Below are 21,868 nucleotides of genomic sequence, written 5' to 3'. Positions count from 1 at the left end.
GCCCAGCACAGCAGGGCAGATATTGGCCTCCCATCTGGGTAGGGCCTAGCTCCTGCCCCTGTCCCCAGCTCCATGGCCGCCAGCCGCATCCTGTCCTTCCCCTGCTCACCCTTCCTGGGTTCTGGGACTCAGGATCCAGTCCCCATGCAGAAGCCTCAAGTTCCAAGCAGGTCTCTTCGGTGGAAGGTTATAGTATCCTACCAACTCTGCAGACCCCACTCATCTCCCAAGAACACCTCCACGCTGTCACTTGCCTGGTCCAGGAAGCCATTTCCCCAGGTTCCTGCCCCTTATCAGGGTTATTTGGGTCTGCGAATGGATTTGTGCCCCACCTCTTCCCCACCTGGCAGCAGGAGGTGAGACCTTGGTGGTTCCAGCCCTGGCCCCAGGTGCTGTCTCATTGCAGTGGCTGAGAGTGTACTGGAGTCTGTCTGGAATCAAGAACAAGAAAGTCCTTCCGGGCCAGAAGCGGGTGACGGGGACCCCATCCTAAGTCTGGACCTGAGTCAGACCCACTAGGCAGGCATGCTGTCTCCCCCAGGGTCAGGATCACGGGTTGAGAGGGGGCCACGCTTCCTCCAGCGGGGCCACGGGTTCAAAAGGTGCGGGGATGTCTTGGGGACCGACACGTAGGAGGATGGCACTGTGCTCTCACGGTCATGGCCTGCATTTAGTGAGCACCTCCTGTGTGTCAGGCGCAGACCCTGTGTTTAAGTAGTCAACGCACGTCTTCTTCTCTCGGCCCGGGGCGGGGATGTGGAAGGGCTCGAACCGCCGGGACTGCTAGTTCAGCACGGTGACCCGGCTCGGGTGCCGGCAAGGGCGGAGCCCGGAGGGAGGCCGGGGCGCCCAGGGAGGGGCCGGGGCGGGGCGGAGCACCCAGGGAGGCGGCTCCGGGAGGATGGGGGCGGGGTCTGGCTTCCGGGAGGCGGGGCCTGGGTCAGGGGCGGGGCTTGCGCCCAGGAGGCGGGGCCGGAGGCAGGGGCGGCCGGGGCCAGGCGGACGGAGCGCCTGGTTGCTGGCCGCGCGAGCTGCAGCGCCGGCGGGCCCGGAGCCGCTACCCGGACGCAGTCGGCGGGCGGGGAGGAGAGCTCGGCGGTAAGGCACGGCGCGAGCCCCGGCGGCGGCCGCGGCGGTGACCGGGCACCGCTTGGGGCGGGAGCCGGGCGGTCAGCGCCGGCGCGCGAGCTGACCTGGACACTGCCTGAGGAAGCGCGGGGCTGGGTTTCGGTCCCGGAGCCCAGGGTGGGGACAGTGCGTGGCGCCTGTCCCGCCTTCCCGCCGCCTCCCTGGCAGCTGCCGCCGGGTCCCCGTCACACGACCCGCCCGGCGGGGCCTCCCCAGGCTCAGGCGGGGAGTTTGCTCGCGTCTTCGGTCATCCGGACGTACTCCTACGGAGCGGGGAGGAGAGCCACCTACGGGTGCTGGCTTCCCCTGACGCGGGGTGACTGACGGCCCTTCTGAGTCTCAAAGCGGGTCGCAGAGTGGATGGGAGAGTTGGTGTGTCGGGTGCCCCATCCAGCCGCCCAGCCTCCCTCTGCTCCCTCGGGAGGTGTGGAGAGGCCCGAGCCCTGTGGGTGCTGTTCTCTGGCCACCGTGCATACCCCTCTCGATGCGCACTGTGCTCATTCCTTGATAGTAGTGGCAGCCGTTCTTCCAAGTCGAGTGACCATGCTGAGTGCCCCTAAGTGGCCAGTGAGAGCTCCAGACGGGATCATTGGGGTTGCCTCATGGACGCAGGTGTGTGATCTTGCTGGTGGTGCTCATAGCCAGGACCCGGCTCAGGAAATGTCCCTACTGTGATCACGATGAAATGTGTAGGATTTTACCCAACAGTCTTGAGGGCAGAGCCCAGGGGTGGTGTCCTAGGCTGGTAGCAGGTTTCTTGGTTCAGGTCAACCTGGCATGACTTCAAGTGACCTGGGCAAGACTGTGCCTGGGCTACCTCAAGCCCCACAGAGGAAGCGCTACCTCTCTGTCCTTTACACAGGTACCCTGGCAGGGAGGAGCCCCAGTAGAACCCCAGCCTTGGGACCCACTGCTGGCAGATCCAGGCCTGAGATGGGGGCTCCAATGGAGTGAGGACTCTGTCTACCTCCCCTTCCTGCCCCCACCTGGCTCCCTACCCCATGTTGGAGAACACCCTGGAGAGGGTCGGGCTAGAAGGACAGGCAGGTGGGCAGTCCTGTCCAGAACTGGTAGCAGGATCATCTGGTAAAAGGGTGATGACAAAGAACCTGGCCTCTTCGAGGAGTCCCCTGGGCCTAGAGGGCAGGAAGATGCTCATCAAGGAGGCTGACCTGAGGGAGACAGAGGGAGGGAATGTGGGCTCCAGGTCTGCTGTAGCTCTTCCTGTTCACATGGACAGAGGAAGTAGGGTGCTGAACCAGCCCCAACTAGCACTCCCACTTTGAGGCAAGCACACATACAGGTCTACGGAGGGGAGGCCCAAGGGTCAGGAGACACAAGATGGCCAGCCTTGACCACAGAAGGGGCTTGAAGGAAGAGCATGAACTCAGACTGGGGTCCTGGGTTCGAGTCCAGCAGTTGCCACTTGCCAGCTGCATCGTCTTGCCTGGGAGGCGCTCACACTGAGCCTCCATTGCCTCATATGCAAAACCAGGATAGTAAGCCACTTTCTACCGTGAACACCAACGACTGCTGGTGACATGTGGTTGGCATGCAGTGACTGTGAGCCACTAGGAGTGCTTTCTCTGGTCCTAGGGCTACTCTGTGTCCTGGCCAGACAGCGCCAGCTGGGCCACCTCAGCCTGGGGTAAGGGTAGGACTGGGGAACAGGGCAGGCTTCCAGGATCCTACTGTGGGCAAGGCCTGAGTCCACAGAGTGACCATTGTTGGGGAGTCTCCTGGGACCTCCTGGGTTCTGTCCTCAGGGCTCCACTGTGGAGTCACCAAGGGTCAGTGACTGGCAGACTCTGCCCTCTTCTCACTGGCCAGTGGTCTCAGAAAGTCCTGGGCGTGTGCACAGCACAGCTCTTTGATAACCCCAGGTGGCTTGTCTGGTACTCGGGGGAGGGAGTGCGTGGCTTGGGCAGGGTTGGGCCGCTGGGGAGCTGGGGAAGGTGAGGTCTGCAGGCAGGAGGAAGGCCTCTGAGCAGGGAGGGCAGGCACAGAGGCAGGGATGGACTGAACCAAGGCAGGGAGCCATGATAAATCTGGGAAGGTGAGGTAAAGACGTGGAGGAGCCCGGAGGTCAGGGGAAAGAGCCCTCCAAACTCTGGAGTCCTCTCCCCAGAGTGGGACCCCCCAAGTAGTCCTCTTATCCCTCCAGTTACCCTTAGAGAGAGGACAGGATGAAGCCAGAGAAAGCATCTGCCTGTGGTCCATGGAGCAGGAGAAATGGGCCTGCTAGGTGAACAGTGTTCCCCACCTTGTTCCCTGTGCGGTAGAACAGGTGGCAGCAGTCCCAGGTCTGGGCCACACTGCAGGACTCGGACTCAGGACCAGCTCCCAACTGTTCATGAGCTGCAGGAGTGTGGCCAGTGACACGGAGGGTCAGCTCAGGAGCAGCTTTGCACCGCTGCTCCTGGGCACTAGGTAGTGTGGGCTGCCAGGAGGGGCTGAAGCTGCCCCAGCTGCCCTCCCCCACCTCCCTCCTTCTCCCCAGGCACTGCCATCTCTGAGGTTCCAGCTCCAAGGCCACCAGAGCCCCCCTCTTCCCCCAGTGGAATTGCCAGCCTCAGGGTCCAGAGTGACTGTCCCATAGCCCACATGGGTTGGCCTTGGTGGTTTCAGTCATACTTGATCGATCCTTGCCAACTGGCCTCCAGGAAGAGTGTGGGTTTGACTGCCTGCGACAGTGGCCTGGGGAGATCTGCAGGCCCTGAGGGACTGGCAGACACCCTCATGGTATCCACGCCCCATTCCCTGTGACCAAACTCTGATTCCGAGAAGTGCCCTCTGCTTCCTTGTGAATCACATGTTGTTGTGTGCTGCGGAGCCCAGGGTGGGGCGGCCACTGCCAAGCACGCCTGCTCCAGGTGGCTGCTCCAGCGTGGCGAGGGTCTGCTCCCTAAGAGCAGAGGGCTGGCCTGCTCCCACAACCTTCCCTGGGGGGTGGGGGGGTCCCAGAGCAGGAGCCATGCATGTGAAGCTTCTCCCAGGAGCCAAAGGGGAGCCATGTCCCTGGCCTTGGGAGCAGCCTGTGTCTTTGCACTCCAGTGTCTTCTCTGTGACATGGGGTTAAATCAGGTCTAACTCATGTCAGAACAATTAAACGAGATGCTATTAAGAAGCTCTCATTAGGGCTGGGGAGATAGCTCAGTCGTTAGAGTGCTTGCCTCTCAAGCACAAGGCCCTGAGTTCAATCCCCAGCACCACACACACACACACAAAAAAAGAAAGCTAAGAAGCTCTCATTGTGGGCAGCACAGGCCCTGTGAGAGGCCATATCCTTAGGCTTTAGCTGGGGCATCCCTGAATGGGAGGGCAGTTCTGTTTGGGGGAGCTTCTCCAGCTTGGACACAGGAGCCCTACACTCTAATGTCATGTTCTGTGGTATTAAAGTCTGAGGGCCAGCCTTTTGTTCCTACTCCCTGGACTGTCCCCGGAACCCTGCCCATTGCCTGAGTCAGGTGTAGGAGTGACCAAGTCCCAGCTCTTACTACGGGCTGTCCCTAACCTAAGTGGGGAGAAGTTAAGGGCAGATGCTAGGGTGGACCTTGGCTCTGCCCATACCTTGGGAGCAGGGCAGCACCACAGCCCACTTGGGCCTCCTGCAGCCCTGTGCCTTCCATGCTGGGCGTCCCATGCACAAGGTTCAGAATGAGGCCAGGGCTGCAGGAGTGGACAGGCCCACGGGCCAGAGGGCAGGACTTGTGGCAGAGGCCCACAGGTAGCAGCCCCGCCTGTCTGGCCCACCTTTCCCCTCTCCCCCTCAGAAGCAATTGTTATTAAAGGTATTCGTCCATCCTGCTTAGTGCTCAGGGGACCCTTCTTGGCTACCCTGCCCGATCCCACCCTGAGCTCTGTGCCTCCTCTGAGCCCCCAGCCCTGTCAGTGGTTGCTGTGCATGATGACCTGTCTGCCCCCCGCTCCTGCCTGGGAACTCCCATGGCACGGGGCTGTGGGTGCCCAGCCCTTGCAGAGCCTGCAGGTTTCCAGGGACGAAGGCCCTCCCAGCCTCCCTCCTGAGCCCAGGCTTTCTTGCAGGCCTGAAGCAAGCAGCGGGCAGCATGGCAGCTCTGCCAAGCTCTCCCCACCTGTGTTCAGCTCTCCACTGGGCATCAGGGACAAACGTGCCCCATCCTCCTGGAATCCGTGCCTGTCTGGGTTGGCGGAGTTTCCAATCAGATAAAGACAGGTCGTTGTACTGTGGCTGGCCTTGCACCAAACACTCCAGGTCTCCAGCACAGTTCCCTCCCCTTGCAGGCTCCTGCTGCCACCTGGCTCCTGGGGCCCAGCCACTCCTGGACCTGATTTGGGTGACCCCAGAGAAGCACAACAAAGAGGTGGGGAAGAGAACTGCCAAGCACGAGGGCTCCATGTGGCTCCTCCTGAGAGAAGTGTTTCCTTTCTCCTTTGGAAAGATGTGTTGGGGCCAGGATTGGGGTCAGCCTGGCCTCCCCCAAGTCATCTGCCCAAGAGAGGTCCTGGGTGTTGGGTCCTAAAGAGGTGGCACTCAAGGCAGGTCCCAGCAAAATGTGGGGTTTGCAACCCCTAGAGGAGTGATAAGGAAGGATCTAGAAAAGCTAGCCTTTGACCCTCAGTGGATAGGTGAGAGAACACAGCCCTGGACTGGGGCTGGGCTAGAATGGGCCGAGGCATGCCAGGAAACAGACTCATCTTGTTTTCCTGACCTTAGCTGCTTCCCCCTTCTCATGCGAGGCCAGAAAGGGAAGTCCCTTCTGGAGGAGGAGGAGCCAGTGGCTGGCACTGTCCCCTTGGTCCTCCTGTGGCTAGGTAGTAGTGCTTAGAGACTGGCCTTGGTGGGCAGGAGCGGTTAGCTGGATGTTTTTTGCATTACTGAGAATTGAACCCAGGCACTCTACCCCTGAGCTACACCCCCAGCCCTTTGTATTTTTATTTGGAGACAGAGTCTCACTAAGTTGCCTAGGCTGGCCTTGAACTTGTGATCCTCTTGCCTCAGCTTCCAAGTAGCTGGAATTCTGTGCCACCATGCTGGTTAGCTGGGTGGGTTTGGCCAAGCAGGGTGAAGGATGGAGTCCCTCTGCACAGGTTAGGAAGTGACTTCCTCTCCCATCAGCTTCTGTGGTCTGAAACCTCTAGGAACACAGAGGGGACTGCCTGCTTCTGCTTGGGCTCCGATGGCTCCATCAAACCGTGTGATGGGATTCAGGCACCTTCACCTTATCTGGCCAGGACAGGGACAGGAAGTGCAGCCTCATGGGGCTTCTGGGGGTGGGGTTGCCTGCCCAGTGGCGAGGGAGTGAGACACATAACAGTGACCACTGGCAGCTGTGCACAGAGCACAGAGCCTCCAGGGTTGGCGCCAGGCCACGAGGCCTCCCTGCCCACTGGAGCTGATGGCACTTGGGTCCTTAGCCTACAGCTGGAGTTCCTGCTACCGGTCATCTTGCACCCACCCTGTCTCAAGTTGCACCCTGTGCCCACTGGCTGCTCTCCTCCATGAATCCCTCCCTATCCACCTATTCCTTGTCTCTCTGATGCCACCTGGCAGGGACAGTATGCGGCACTGTGGGGCTGCACCCAGCACTTTGTTCCTGGCAGGCACAGGGTTGGGATCCCCAGGGCCAGTTTCTTGACACATGCGTAGGGGGCAGCAGTTCCAGGGAGAAGCTGTGGAGGCAAAAGTCTCTGGAAAAACCTTCCTTGGTGGCCCTCTCTAACTGAACCCTTTCTAGTCCAGACCACAGGAGGCAGCCTAAGAGGTGGTGTGGGACCAGGCCTGAGGAGGCTGTTTCTGTGAGGAGGGCCCTGGCCTGGCTGCACCCACTGTGACCCCAGTGTCCGCTTGATATAAAGTGGGGGAGGGACAGAGCCCACTGCTAAGCTCACACCCCATTCATGGCCTGGCTTTGAAGGTTTGCCTCTTGGGGCAGGGACTTTCTAAGATCCGTCTTCCCATTTTCTTAAGCATGTGACCAAGAGGGCAGAGTGCCCTGGCCAGTGGTGAACATGCCCACTCCAAGGGTGGGAAGTTGCTGGGGAAGAGGGTTGTGAAAGGAGCTTCCCAACCCTGGCCTCCAGGCCTGGGGTCCTGAGAAGTGGAACCCGACTCACCCGGTCCCATGCCAGCCTCCTCACACAAGGCCGCATGCAAGGGTGGCGCCGTGTGGAGCGCTGAGGGGAGGGCCCAGGCCAAGTCAGGAAGGAAGGAAGGAGAGGGGCTGGTGGGCCACAGAATGGAGGGCCAGGCAGGCTGGTTTGTTTTCAAAGCTTCCCTGGAGTTTGGAGACTCAGCCCTGCAGTGAGTGGCCAGAGGAGACCCAGAAGGAGCTTGGGCAGCGAGGAGCAGCCTATGGAGGCCTGCAGAAGAGTTTGGTGTGGGGAGCTCAGAGGACCAGAAGGGGATCAGGGACCCACAGAGGGGCCTTGGGGATGGGATAGGGAGGCAGACTCTGCTGAGACTGGAGTGACACAGGGCCCTGGAGGTTCTGACCACCCCAGGACACCCCACCCCACCTCCACCAACCAGTTCAGTTTGCTGGTTTCTGACTAATGGAGGCATGGCCCCTGGCTGTCTCCCTGGGGGGGGAGGCCACACCCTCTACCTTAGGGACTGACACTCAAGCTCCGCTGATGACCTGAAGCCCTTGGGCCTCGGGGAGCCTGTGCATTGTTGAGCATCAGATGGGCCCACTGAGCAGAAGGCCTGGCACCCGGGGTTCCAGTGATGCCTTCTGAGGCTCCCATACTGGGGGCAGGTACAGGGTGGCTGGGCAGATAGATGAGAGAGCCTAGGTTTGCGAGGTCTCATGATCTGAAACTGCAGCGATCAGGGACCCTGACTGGACACATCTGCATCTCTGAAGAAGGGCCAGGCCTAGAGAACCTTCTCCAGGGAGCAGGCTCTGGGAATGCCCAGGTGCAGGCTTAGGGCATTTTCACCTGGCCTAACCATGGGCATCAAGGAGTCTTGGCGTGTCCTGAGCCGGGGACAGAAAACCAAGTAGGAGTTTGTGAGTTTGGACAGCACAAAGAGGTCAGGGAAGTGTCCAGTGTGGCAGAGCACCAGACAAGGACCTTGAACCCTGAGGCTGAGCCCAGCTGCTGTGAAAGTCACCTGCGCTGTGTCTGAGACAGGGGTGGGACCCAGGAGGCCTGGCCTCAGAAAGTGGGCTGGGCTAGTGGCTGGCTGGAGCTGGGGGAGACCAGGAGACCCCTGCCCCCTGCCTGCTCCTGTCCAGGGACTGAACCACACTGCACTGGGAGGAGCCTGGGGGCTGGGCCCCTGTCCTGCCAGCCTGGGCCCCCTGCCAGACCCTGTCCTCACTGCACCTCTGAACATCCAGGTTGGCCTGGCCCCTGTGGTCCCACACTAGAGGGTGAGGGCAGGAGCCACTGACCGGGCCTGGAAGGCTCCGGGGTTCCCAGGCCCAGGAGGAACGGGCTTCTCTTGGTTCCCCAACCCGGTCTGGCCTGCTCTGCTTCCTGCTTTTGGCCCCTCTCAGCACCTCTTCCTGTGCTCCTAGCTCCCTCCCTTCTGGCCTGTTTCTCCTGGCCTCTATCCAGTCAGAACCCCAGGCCTGAGGATGGCCATAGCCTGCTCCCTTGGCCTCCTGCTCACTGCAGCTCCAGCAGAGGGGCTACCTAGGTCCTGTGTCCCCTCCAGTGATCTTAGGAGACCCCAGAAGTGAAGCAGTGAGAGTGCAGCCTGGACCCAAAAATCGAGGCCCGCCTAAAGCTCACCAAGGTATGCACCTGCCACAGGGACTGAGCCAGGAAGACCCTTTAAGTCCAGGAGTTCAAGGTCAGCCTGGGCCACGTTGCAAGACACCACACATGCGCATACACAATTTTACTAAGGAGCAGATCGTAACAAAAAGCAGAAGACTAGAATAAAATACACTGAGTACAAATTGATTGATAGCATCAAAATGAGCAAAACACCTTTGAAAACAGTTTAGAAATACCAGTGTCAGGGAAAGAACGGAAAAGCCAGGGCATTACGGCTGAAGAGACCTAGCCCCAGCAAGCTGGAGAGCAGAGGGAAGGGCCCTCACTGCCGACTCAGCCTTGGCAGGGCCCCTGCGGCACGGCGGGCAGAAACAGCCGCTGGACCCGTGGGGTGGTGAACGGGATTCCTGGGCAACAAAGGACCCAGGACCCAGTGGTGCCAGGAGGAGCTGAGACGGGGGCCGTATCGTGACCTGGGCTCTGACCCATGAGCTCACCTGAGTGGAATACTACAAGTGCAGATCTGAGGAACTGGATGGCTTCATGGGGCCAGAAGGAGGCCACCATGGTACAGGAAGGACTGGACTCATGAGTACAGGGCCCGGGTTGAAGCTGGTGTCCCTGTGCCTGCCCTGGGATGTCCCCAGGTGACTGCAGCATGGAGGGCTCATGGAGGGCCCAGCCTGGGAGGTAGTAGGTGCCCAGGCAGGGCCTACTGTGGTTGACCTGACCTCTGCCTTGGGCGCTGGCCAGGACAATGGGCTGCATCTCTGACCGCCTTCCCCACAGCACCCCAGCACGAGCTTCCTGGCTTCCATGCGAAGTCATCCCTTGCCCTGGGGTTGGGGCTCAGCAGGGTGCCCCTCTCCCAGGTACCCTGCACCTGTTCTGGGCCATGCCTATAGCAGAATCCTCATGAGCCTCGTGTGGTCTGCTTGGAGGTGAGGAAGCACTCAGGAAGTGAGGATAGCTGACCTTGCACACAGCACAGGGCACAGAGCTGGGACTGCAGCCAGGCGTGAGTGCCCACAAGCTTGAGCCAGGGCAAGTCCGAGCACCCATCTGCCTCTGCTGGGCATGTCGTGGCCTTGATAAGCAGTTCTGATGTGCCCTACCTCTCTCCCTCATGTCTGAAGGTGAGTACCTTCTCTTGCCCTCACCCCAGGGCCTTTGCACAAGCCATCCTCTGAGACAATATCCATGTAGTCTTGCTTGGCTAGCTCATGTAGAAGATGACTCTCAGATCACTGGCCGATGTGTCAGTGTCTGGCAGCACGGATGTCACAAGGGTATGAGTCAGAAGAGGCTGCTCCCACAGCAGACTGGGAGCCCCAGATGGAGGAGGGATCCTGGGGTGCAGGGTGTGGTGCCTGCCTCTCCCTGGTGCCATGGGAACGTGGGTTTGGGGAAACACTGTGGGAGAGCTGAGGCCGGTTGTGCCCTGCGGTGACGCCGCCCTCCCCTGGCTGCTGTGTGCTGACCCTGCCCGCCTGCTGCAGGGTTCTCTGTCGGTGCAGCACTGCCTTCTGTGGAGTGTGGACCTCCTGGGCTGGCCTGGCTGACAGCCCCTGGGGCTGCCGCGACTTGGGGAAACTGAGGCCTGGCGTTCTGCTTCTTTCAGAGCTTTCTCTGGAGTGAGCCCCCAATGCACAGCCTCCTGCCCAGAGCCCCACGCTTCCTGGGAGCTGGGGCCACGCCCCTGTCCTCACGGGTTGGTGGGAGCCAGCCTCCTTCAGGGCCTGGGCCCTGGACCTCCTCCTCTTCCTTCTTGGGGACCTTAGCCCCCAAGAGCCAGGTTGGCAGGGTCCTAGGCTGTCCTAGGATCCATGGCCCCAGGGGCTGGCGACTTCAGCCATGCTGGCTGGTGGCCAGGGCTGCGACCCACTCTGCCCCCTAGAGTCTCATCAGGAGGGCAGAGTGCTCACCTGGCAGCTGGTGACAGAAGAGCCAAGCCGACTCTTGGCACATGGAGGGGACTCCTGGGGCTCCCTGCCCCAGCTGCCTTCCCTCAAGAGGTGACCGTAGGCTGACAGACCTTCCCGGCCCTGGTGAGCCCCGTGCCTCGGCCTCAGCAAGTGGGGGTCTGTCCCCCCGTGTGACTGACGCCATCCCAGGTGTCCCGGGAGCGTCTCGCGCTCTCTGCCCCCTTTGTGGGAAGACAGGCTGGATGGGGGAAGTCAGGCCTGCTGAAGGTTCCTTGTCCAGCAGAGGCCAACTCGGCTCTGACCTCAGGGGAGACTCCTGTCCCCTCTGGGTGTCCTGACTGAGGTGCCTGCAGATTTTGTACCCAGCCACAGCCCTGTGGCTCATGGGGAGCACCAGACAAGATCAGATCCAGGTGTGAGGGCGCACGGTGCTGCCCGGGGGCTGTTTCTGCCCTTGCCTTCCCAGCACAGACACTGAGGCTGGGCGGGGTGCCCGGGCCTGGCCCTGCTCCCTGGGGGCAGAGCCCCGTGTGGGCATCCTTCATGCAGACAGGCTCCCTGGAATGAAGAAGCGGGGTACTTGGACCAAATGACTGAGTTTGTTCGGCTAATGACCCTGTAGACTGGGCGCCGCGGGGCCTGGCTTTGGGGCCTGGCTGGCGTCTGCGCATGCTGCCAGCCCGTCCTGGTACCCGTGTCTCTCAGGGCACTGTGCAGACACTGGGACACACGGAGGACAGACAAAGAGGTCCCTGTCCCCAGGAACTGATGCGGGGAGGAGGAGCGTGGAGGGGCTGGCCTCTCTGAGGAGTCAGGGAGGGTCCCGCAGACAGGAGAGTGGGCCGGGCGAGGGGCTCAGAGGCAGGTGGAGCTGAGGAAGCAGGTGGCACTGCAGTGGAGAGCTCTACGGGTAGGTGCAGAGAAGGGAGCAGGGCTGGGGCGCCCGTGTGGAACTCGCCCGTGGGCGTGGGGTTCATGGTGCGCAGAGCATGGAGTGTGAGGGGAAGTGCTGCTGGACTCTGAGATCCTGTCGTCCTGACGTGGCTCGGTAGAGGGTTGCCAGTGGAATCCCAGTGGCCGCGGGTTCCTGGAGAAGCCTGCCCACCACCCTACCAGGTGGCCCACCAGGAGCTATCAGCCGCATTCCTCAGATGAGGAAACTGAGGCCCAGAGTGGGCCACAAGTCTGGGAGGAGGGGATTGAGTCAGGTCTGTCCCCAGTGAAGCCTGTGCTCTAACCAGGCACCATCCTGCCACCAAGGTCCCAAGGGTGGAGCCGCACTCTCAAGTGGGAGCCACTGGGCCGGGCGGGAGCACTCCTGAGTATCCTGGGCAGGGCCTGAGGCGAGGGCGTGCCAGGCTGCCGTGGTGGCGGGCAGTGAGCCCCTGCAGGCAGGCTGCTGCCGTGGGCGAGGTGCAGGAACTCGGGGTGGCCCACGCGCTCGTGCGAGGGAGCTTTTCCTCCAGCAGTTAGATGGAAACCTGCCCATGTTTGTGATGGACGTGGGTGTGAATCCTGCACACCTCCGCTGGCTTGTGGTTGGAGGCAGGAGGGCAGCTGGAGGCCAGCACGTGCTTCCCGTGTCCCAAGACACGGCCTGCCCACCAAGCCCAGTCCCACTCTGTCCTTGGCACCGCTGGCCACTGGCCTTGCCACCCAGGCCTGGCTTCGCCCTGCAGCCACGGCTCAGCCCTCCTGGCCAGGAGAGTGCCCTGAACTGAGTGTGGGGCGTCTGGCAGCCAGGGGAGGCAAGGGCACGCTCACGGGGGATAGACTCCCGGTCTGGGAGAGAAAGGCCCTTGTGCATCTCCTCAGGACAGTGTCCCCGAGTGGAAACCCAGCCCTGTGCCCTGCTTGGGTCCTGTCCCCAGAAGCCTAGTCTCCGCAGGGCAGCATGTGTACGGGGCCCTCTTCCTACACTTCCCTTAGTTCCCTTGACCCCGTGGACTTGGGAGTGACCCTCCACAGTGGATGGCCTGTGAGTCCCCGGGTATCTCTAAGCACACTATCTCCAGGGGAGACCAGCTGCCTCCTATGCACTGGCATTTCTCCATTGTGCAGTGAGCAGCCTGGCACACTGACCCAGTGCCATCCACTGGCTTGTCTCACCTGGCAGAGGTCCTGGGGCAGGACTGGGCCCAGGCTACAGCCATGCTAGACACCAGTCCTTCAAAAGACTCTTGTTGAAGGTCAAACCAACTCTGCACCACACATTCTGAGCTCCCAGGGACTGCCTGACAGCAGTGTCGAGGTGTGGCCTCACCTGTGGACCGAGCCCAGCTTCCATCTGTTCATCTGTCCACCTCATGGGCTCGGGATTCCGTGGGACACAGGCCCGTGGGTAGGGATGAACACCGGTGACACCGGCGGGCAGTGCTGTGAAGATCTCAGAGGAGGGGGTAAGGTTCTGGATGGTTCCATCCACGAAGGATGAGGAAGCTTTCAGTTTCCAGGTGGAGACGGTAGGTGCTGGGAAGGGGCAACGTGGCCCTGCATGACAGGCCCCCAGCAAGGGGGCCGCACCCCATCAGCAGGGCCGGGGAAGCAGCCTGGCCCTGCTCCACAGTGAAAGCAGCCCGACAGAGCCTGGAGCCTGGCATGGCCAGCATGGCGTACTGCTGGCGAGCAGCCCAGGGGGTGGGGCGGCATCAGGGAGGCCAGCGCAGAGATGCCCAGTCCAGCTGGACACAGCCTCACAGAGTCAGCCTCTCTCCCTGACGGCAGGCCAGGGGGTGAGGTCAGAGGCAAGTGGAACTGCTGAGCATCCTGGGAAGGAACTTCGTCCCCTGGGACGACCCTGGAAGCCCCGCCCGCTGGGGTCGGAAGCAACACAAATGCACCTTTTCTCTGTTCCAGGAGCCAGAGGCAGGGCCACGTTCCCTCCTGAGACTCTAGGGAGGACCCTCCCTGTCTGTCCAGTTTCTGGGGGTGGCCGTCCACTGTGGCTCCCTGGGCTCAAGGCCACATCACTGTGGCCTCTTCCCCTCTTCGACGTTTTTCTCTTGTGTTCTAAAGATGGTTGTCATTGAATGTAGGGCCCATCTGGCTCAGGTGAGTGGCACCCTCACTTAACTACATCCGAAGGTCAGGGGGTCAGTGCGTGGACATATCTGCAGTGGGGCCACCATTCAGTCCAGGTGCCACCTGAATCTGAGCAGGGCCCTGCCCTCTGGGCCACTCCCTCCCACTTTCCAGGATGAAGTTTCCAGAATGCTCAGTCTTGCCTCATTGTACAGCAGGCAGATTGAAGCACAGAGACAGAAGTGGGCCTGGCCAGGAAGAGCCTGGGGGTGCTGGGCCGGCCAGGGAGGACCCAGGTCATCTGGGAGGGGTTGGCTTTTCCCAGTGGGGTCTCCCCACCCTTTCTGTGCCTGGAAGACCCCTTGGCTTGCACACATCTGCAGGCAGCCAGCAGGCTCCAGGCAGGTATGGGGCCCCTGGTGCCAGGAAGTGGGTCTCAGTTCCTTGCCACGAATCCCTGACTGGCCAAGCAATTGCCTTCCTCCCCGAACCTCAGGGTCCTTCTGGCTGAGTGCACATGACAGCAGGACCAGCCTCTTGGGCTGCGGGTACTGAGATGAGACGGGGCCCTGAGGCGTGAGGTGCCAGGGCGGGGCCTGTCCTGTGGCCCGCTGCAGATACCACTGCACGGAGCGCTGGCCTCACTCTGAGCAGGCCGAGGTCCCCCAGACCCAGAGTGAAAGTGCTCTCTTCTTCTGCAGGCCAGCCTTGGCCCCTGCCCAGCCCTGCTGGCCAGCTGTTACCACCCTGGTAAGTGGCTGTCTGCTGGTGGGAGGCCCCTGAGTATGGCAGCTTGAGAACCAGCCCAGGGGTGAGAGGCTAGAGTGGGACACTCAGCTGCTTCACTAAGATGACCCAGTCCTCGCCACCCAGCCACACATCTCTCTGCCTGGACGCTAGTGTGTCATCTCATGGTCACCAGCACAGGGAGAAGGGCATGGAGTCACCACTGTGGGGCGTTCTGAGTGTCCTCTGTCTTCAGGACGATGAATGACATTATTGTTTGCTGCAGGGATGAAATACATTCTGCCTTGGGAGGAGCTGGGAGGGCTCTTGGAGAAACTGAGGCCGGCTCAGAGCCAAGTGGCTTGCAGAGGCCACACAGCAGCCTGGGACTCCTCACCCCGCCTCCCTCTGGAGGGCAGGACTGGGGGACGACCAGCATGGGCCTGCTCTGCGTGGGGGTCCCTTGTGCAGCCTGGTTCTCTCCTCCTGGCTGTGGCTCCCCTGCCGACTCACAGTGCTGCGCCCAGGGTGAGGCCCGGCCAGGGGTCAGGGTGGGGGTGGCCCTTGCTCACTTCCACCTCTGTGGTGTTTATGAGTGTGTGGCCCCGGGTGGGGCAGGTCTGGCTCCTGCCTCTACACAGGCCTCGTCCATCCTTCTGTCTGTCCAGCAAGGGGTGGCCCATCTGGAGAGAACAGGCTGGATCCTGGCTCACCGCTGGTGGGTTCTGTCCCCAGGCCTCCACCCCCAGCCTCCCCAGCCTCGGCAGCCTCATGCCTGTGGCTCCTCCCAGCTGTGAGTGGCACACTCCTTGGCGCCCCTGCTCCTCTCCTGCTGGTCTACACCTGCTGCAGGGAAGGAGGGTGGGCAGCGGTCCCCATGATGACCCTCCCCTCCCTGCCGTCCGTCTGTCTGCCGTGGCCAGCTGTGTAGACTGCCCTTGGCCACCCAGGGATGGGAGCTGGCACAGGCTGGAGGAGCCGGGGGCACGGTGCCCACCCTAAGGAGGCCCTGGCATCAAGTGCAAGCTCCCACCCTGCAGGAGACAGCAGGTGTCTGGAGGATGCGGGGGCCTTGGCAGCCTGGCTGGTGGACACGGCTGGGGAAACAAGCTCCCTCCTCCCACTTCCGAGCTTCCCTTTCTGGGTCCGGATGACTGGGACAGCTCCGTGTCACACAGCCAGAAGTGGGAGGGTAGAGTCGGCAGAGGATGTGCCCCATGACACCTGGGGACAAGACAGAGGCCCTGCAACTCCCAGGCCCTGTGGTCTGTGACTTCTGTCACCCTCAGATCCTGCTGTGCGGGTGGCCCCTGATCCCAGGAAGCTCTTTTCCCCAGCTGGTGTCCTCCCTGGGACTGGGGCTCAGTGGAGAAGAGGCAGGGGCTGGGCACCCAGGGGCTTGAGTTGGAACCCCATTTCCCCGGCTACCCAGCAGGGGCCAAGGCAGGGAAGGAGGCTGGGCTTGACAGAAGCAGAGCAACTTGGGGGGCTGAGTTCTGAGTGGGGCCTGGGGAGGGGCCAGAGTGGCAGAGTGTGCTTTGCCACCAAGGCCTTCAGTCTGGGCGATGAGCAGCACTGGAGGCCCTGCAGGCAGGGAGGCTGAGAAGTGCCAGGACCCTGCCCCACCCTGGTCTCCCCGTCCGTGGTGTCAGAAGACACAGAGGGAGCCACCTTGGAGCCCACAGGACTCTGGCTTCAGAGGACGGGACTGGGCAGCCGCGTCAGCCTGGGGAGGGGCGTGGAGGTGGGTGGCGAGTTCCCTGGGTGGGGTAGCAGCACTGTCTTTGTGTGGGCCTGGCACTCTCGGCTGCGAGGGGCTTTGTGGTTGACTGGGGTGAAGCTAAGTATGCAGAGGTGGCCTGGGGAGGGAGGGACAGCATGGAGTTTCCTCCCAGGGGCATAGCTGGTCCAGGAGCCCAGAGACCTGTGGCCTCTGACTCCAGTGGGGGACAGGAGCATGGTGAGTGGGGACTGAACCCCAACAGGCTAAACAGCACTGATAGAGTGCAGCCCTGGGCCCCCAGCTGCTTTTAGGACCTTACAGGGAGGAAGGCAGGAAGTGCTTGCTCCTTGGGGCAGCCCAGGGAACCAGCAACAGGAAGTCCCAGACTAGGAGGAAGCCCCACCAGCCACAGGTCAGGGGCAGCAGAGCTGAGCTGTGGCACGGACACCTGAGCAGCCAGGGGCCTCAGCCTCACACACCTGGGAGATGCAGGGTGTGGCCCCTCCCCGCAGCCCCTGAGCTGCATGGCCTTCCTGGGCCCCAGGACACCAGCCTCCAGCAGGTTACCGGGCAGGAGGAGAGCCATGTGCTGGGTCAGCGCTGCCAGGTCAGTAGGGTGGCTCCTCCGGAGCCCCTGACTTAGCATCTGCAGAATGCGGGGCCGGGTAGGTTCATGGGAACCACAGTTCTCATCAGGGGGACTTAAGGGACAGCACTGAGAAGAGTGGGCCCAGATGGGCCCAGAGGGAGCCCAGGAAGAACGCCTGCTGCTGGAACCTGCAGCGCCTGCCCTCTTGCCGCTCAGCCCGCAGCCGTTCCGGCCCTGCCTGGGACGGCCTTGCGCTGGATTCTGTGTGCGTGGAGTGTGTGAGTGCTGTGTGCGTGTGTGTGCGTGGTATGCGTGTGGTCTGGGCCTTTCTAGGAGCATTTTGGTTTTGATTCTCTTACAGAGAAAGATTCTGGGAAGAGGAAGGAGGGGAGGGGAACTAAAAGCAGAGAGTAGAGTTGGTGAGAGGCCGGTGGCTGGGGGCTGTGTGCGGAGGAAGCCGCCAGCTCCACTCACCCGGGCACAGTCAGCAGGCACCTGCTGTGCCACGCTGACAGGGGGGAGGGTCGTGGGTGCCCTGCCACTTAGTGCATGTGTGTTTGGGGGAGTGCTCTGCTTCTTGGACCCGCGGTGTCTTCGTCAGTGACATGGGGATGGCTGGTTTGAGCTCTGGGGTGCTGGGATGAGCAGTGCTCTTGCACTAGTCCTGAGCCCCGGGCTCGGTGTCCTCAGGGCGTCACTGTGTGAGTAAGTGTGGATGCATGCAGACCCATGGGGTTTCCTAACTGGCAGGTGGGACCTGGCACCAGGCCGTGTGGGGCTACAGTGACGGTTCTGGCCTGTGCCCACGCTGCCTGCCCAGTGCTCTGGGGACCACTTATAAAGGATCTTGTTGGCCCATGGCGTGTGTGGATGGTGCTCGAGTGAGTGTGAGCACACAAGGGTGTGATGAGTGTGTGAGTGTAAGTGTGCATGAATGTGTGTGGCGTGTGCATGCAGGAGTGTGTGGACAGGACGAGTGTGCAAGTGTGCACATTTGCGTGTGAGTGTGTGAGAGTGTGTGCCAGGGCACTGGGGAGACCTGGCCTCTGCTGCCTCAGGCTGGAAGGCCAGCCCTGCCTTGCTCTGTGGCTTCACAGCAGGGCCAGTCTGGTCTCTGTTAACAGAAGTCCCCAACACTGTGGTCAGCTAGGCCATGTCTGCAGGAGCCTGGCCCTTCAGGGCTCCCACCTCACTCAGCACAGGCTCACAGTGTGTTCACACACACACACACACACACACACACACACTGGTGTGCATGCATGTGATCTCCCTCACTCGCACATCTCCTGTGAGTGCACCTGTGGTGTTAGCTGGGTGTGTGGAGCTGCAGCTCACGTGTGGGCCTCTGCAGGTGAGGAGACATGGCCTGCGAGGCTCAGGGCAGTGGGCGGAAGCCACAGAGCCTGCGTTGGTGGAACTGGATGGGCCGTCTCTGTGGCAGAGTGGGCACCGGTCTGCTCAGCCCACCCCCACTCCAGCAGCCTCAGGGTGGCCTGAACCAGTATCCGCCTTGAGAGAAGGTGGGGAGGCCTGGAACCGCGTGCCTGGGGGGTCACACACAGCACACAGGCTCAGAGCACAGCCACACACTGCACACAAAGACCCCGTACCTTCCGGAAGGGTCATGAAATCTAGCAGCCAACACCAGCCCCGGCCACCCGAGGCCCAGCTGTGTCTCCAAAGCCCTGCCAGGCAGCAGCCTCCCAGCCAAGCCTGCCAGCTGGAGAGAGTCCCGACTGCCGCCAGCTCTCCTCAGCGTCCCAGCGGGCAGGATGAGCTCTTCCACCCTCTTCTCACAGCAGGGAGATGCTGGCCTCTGCCACGCTCCCTCGTGACTCCACCCCCGTGGCCCAGCCAGTGCTGCCACCAGCAAGCGGCTCTGTCCTGCAGCGGAGGGGACTGAAGCCGTCGGCAGGAAGGCCTGTTGGAACCCCGGGACGAGTGAGTGGCATTTAACCATCAGGTCCTAGGGGAGACAGCCCGGGAGGTCAACCCAGCCAGGTGTCCCCTGGAGGGCTCACTTCAGCCTTCCAGGCACAGGTCGGACTGTGAGCGAGGCTGGACACCCCAGGAGCTGTGTGGACACTGGCCCACTGTTGCCCAAGCCCTCGGAGGCCACTTCCCCTTTCTGCTTTCATCCTGGCCTGGCACCGGGTTCCTGGGCAGGGACCATCCTGGCTCACCCACGGGTGCAGGACAGGACCCCTCTGGAGAGGGACCATGCTGTCAGCGTCAGGACATTCCCAGGGGAGGTAGAGGCGGAACAGGACCTTGCCCTGTCATGACCTGCCCTCCCCACAGGGTCAGTAAATGGCTTCTGTCCTACTGGCAGCGGGAAGGCAGCCAGATGGGGTTGAACCCTTCTCCCACCTGCCCCTGCCTGGCCACTGAGCTCAAACAAGGTAGGGCTGTTGCCTGCCCAACTCCTGCCTCCAGCCTCCCCAGCCCCAGGAGGAAGTGGTGGCTCTGCTTCACAGCAGCTGCTGACACACCTGCCAGGTGTCCTTTCAGCTCCGGGAGGTGCAGTGCACCAGCCTCCTTCCTCCAGGCCACTCTCAGTCCCAGCCACCCACCAGGGCCAACCCTGGGTGCCACTCTGCTGGGCCTGAGCCCTAAGGATAGAGGGCAGGGACAGCCTAGTGCAGCTGGCATTAGGAAGGAAGGCTCAGCCAGCCCCAGAGTGGAGGCAGGACTTCTGAGAGGTCCAGGAGACTTCCTGGAAGAGGGATGCCTGAATCAACTCTTCCTTGGACTTTGGGTGGCTCACTGCTGGAACTGGTATAAGGATGCATTTGACTTGTGCCCTGACCTGGTCTCCTGCCACCTTTGCTGGACTTGTTGATTCTAATAATTTTTTTGTGGATTTCTTAGAATTGTGTAGATATAAAATAATCCAATCTGTGAATGGCTTCACTTCTTTCTTCCAATCTGGATACTCTTTCTTTCTTTTATTGCCTGATTACTTTGTACATGACCTCCAGCAGGACACTGAGCAGAAGCAGTGAGGGCAGACACCCCTGCCCTGTTCCTGTCCTGGGGGGAGTGTTCAGTCTTTCACCCCTAGAAATGTTAGCAGTGTACTTTTCATAGATGTTCTTCACTGTGTTGAGAAAGTTTCCTTCTTTCCCTGGTTTGTTGAGTGTTGTTCCTATTATGAAGGATTGTTGGATTCTGTCCAACATTTTTCTGTGCATGGCTTTGTTTTTTATTGATGTTACATTGATCCGATTTGAATATTAAACCAACCTTGCATTGCTGGAATAAATCCCACCTGACATGTTGTAGGATCCTTTTTATATGTTGCTGGGTTCAGGCTGCTAGTATTTTGTTGAGAATGTTTATGTCTAGGCCCGTAAGAGATGGTTTTATAGTTTTCACTTGTGGTGTCTTTGTATGGGGTGAAGAGGGGGTGAGTTCCCTCTTCTTTTCTGGAAGAGTTTGTGAGGGGCTGGTGTTCTTTGAGCCACCTCTTGAGGACTGAGGTAGTTGACCTGTTGACCTGCAGGCAGTGTCAACAGCGTGGCCAAGGCCTAGAGGTGTTTGCTGGGCGGGTTTAGCGGTGCTGTGTGTCTGGCTGGCACAGGTGCAGAGGGCAGAGGCAGAAGGAGAGTTTGTGAGGAAGGTCCAGGGGAGCCAATCAGGAATGGCTAGGTGTGCATGAGGAAGCCCAAGACCTAGGACAGAGGAGCAAGGGGAATGGGGTCATGTTGGATATAAGGCAGGCACTGGAGTGACCTGAGAAGAGCAAGTGCAGGGGCCTTCCTAGAGGTAGTGGAGGGGGACAGCATGGTGGCAGGACAGAGCAGGCAGCCTAGAGGGCTGTGGAGGATGCAAGGGGAGATAAAGGTAGGAGCCCTGGGAACAAGCTTAGAGGTAGCCAGAGCCAGGATGGAAGCTGCAGACTGCAGCGTGCTGGGAAGAGGACCTGTGAGTGGCCTGCAGGGGAGGCCTTGAAACCGCTGAGGGGTGCCCAACACGCACAGCGGGTGGGAATGGAGCCCAGAGGGCCAGTGTGGGGCCTTCTGCTGCCCTCTGCCATAGGCCGCCCATCCTGGGGCAGCCTGTATGCTGGGGGAGAGGGAGGCAGGCTGCCTGGTGGCCGGTGAGGCCTTCACCAGCCTTTGGCCAATTTGAGGAACTCTCCTGGGAGAGGTGACCACCGCGTGTCCCGAGCAAGCGGGAGCTGCCAATGAACAGACCCCTGACTCCTGGCGAATCCCTGGGAGACAATGGCAAAGCGGATTCTGCCCTGGGGGGCAACTGCCTTGGGGAGGAAAAGTCACTGTCCCGAGGCGCTAGCCAGCAAGGGAGCGGGCGGGATGGGGACCTAGGCAGGGGCTAGGAGTTGCAGTTTGGGGGTTTCTTGATTCCGGGTTACCCTCATAATCGGCATCCTTTCCCTGGCGCCCATCGGCTGCAGTGCCGCAGGTGGGGAAACTGAGGCCCGGCAGCGGGCGTCCGCGTAGAGTGACGCGCGAGAGGCGGGCCGGTCCTCACCTGCCCGCGACCCGCCCCGTCCGCGAGGGGAGGAGCCGGCGGCCGCCTGGGCCTGGGGCGCGGCGAGCATGGCGGGCGCGGGGCCCCGGCCGCGGAGCTGGGGCCGGCGGGAGGCGGGGGCTGGGGACGAGGCGGTCGCCGGGGTCGCCGGGGTCCCCGGCCCTGGGCCGTGTCGCTGCGCGCAGGGGAGGCGGGGGCTGGCCGCCCCCCGGAAGCCGGCGGTGCCCGCCGCGTGGACGCCGTGAGTACTGAGCCCGGATCCCATCCGCGGACCCGGACTCTGGGCCTCGAGCCTCGGAACCCCGAGTCCCCAAGCCCGGGCGCCAAGCCTCTGGACCACGACCCGGGACCCCGAGTTCCGGGAGCCCCGGGCGCGGCGCGCGTCCCCGGGAACAAAGGCGGGCGTGGGCCGGTCGGCAGGGTGGGCCTGGGGGCCGCGGGCTCGGCGGGGCGCAGGTGCGCGGCACCCCCTCCCGGGTGGGCGTGAGCACCGGGCGCCCACCTCCCTCCCCAAGGCCGGGCTCTGAGGGCCCGCGGGCAGGGCAG

General features: G+C 61.7%; 1 protein-coding gene across 5 annotated transcripts in view; it reads left to right on the top strand.

Annotated features, from left to right (window-relative positions):
• The first annotated feature begins 972 nt into the window (after positions 1-972).
• Sh3bp2 (SH3 domain binding protein 2) overlaps positions 973-21,868 on the top strand; it is a 33,869-nt gene continuing 12,973 nt past the window's right edge. The window contains exons 1-2 of one of the 5 annotated variants that reach the window (XM_047566877.1): positions 1,033-1,098; positions 14,489-14,537. Coding sequence is in view for 2 of the 5 variants with exons in the window: in XM_047566873.1 (XP_047422829.1) it covers positions 21,391-21,563 (173 nt within the window). In the remaining 3 variants the exon portion in view is untranslated. Of the gene's footprint in view, positions 1,099-14,488; positions 14,538-16,612; positions 16,844-18,134; positions 18,767-21,363; positions 21,564-21,868 lie in introns of those variants that run through there. The other 4 variants (XM_047566875.1, XM_047566874.1, XM_047566876.1 and 1 more) reach the window with 4 other exon arrangements.

The sequence above is a fragment of the Sciurus carolinensis genome, chromosome 10 (assembly GCF_902686445.1).
Source record: "Sciurus carolinensis chromosome 10, mSciCar1.2, whole genome shotgun sequence".
Classification (NCBI taxonomy): Eukaryota; Metazoa; Chordata; class Mammalia; order Rodentia; family Sciuridae; genus Sciurus; species Sciurus carolinensis.
The sequence above is the reverse complement of the archived record's forward strand: the minus strand, read 5'-3'. Positions and strand labels throughout refer to the sequence as shown.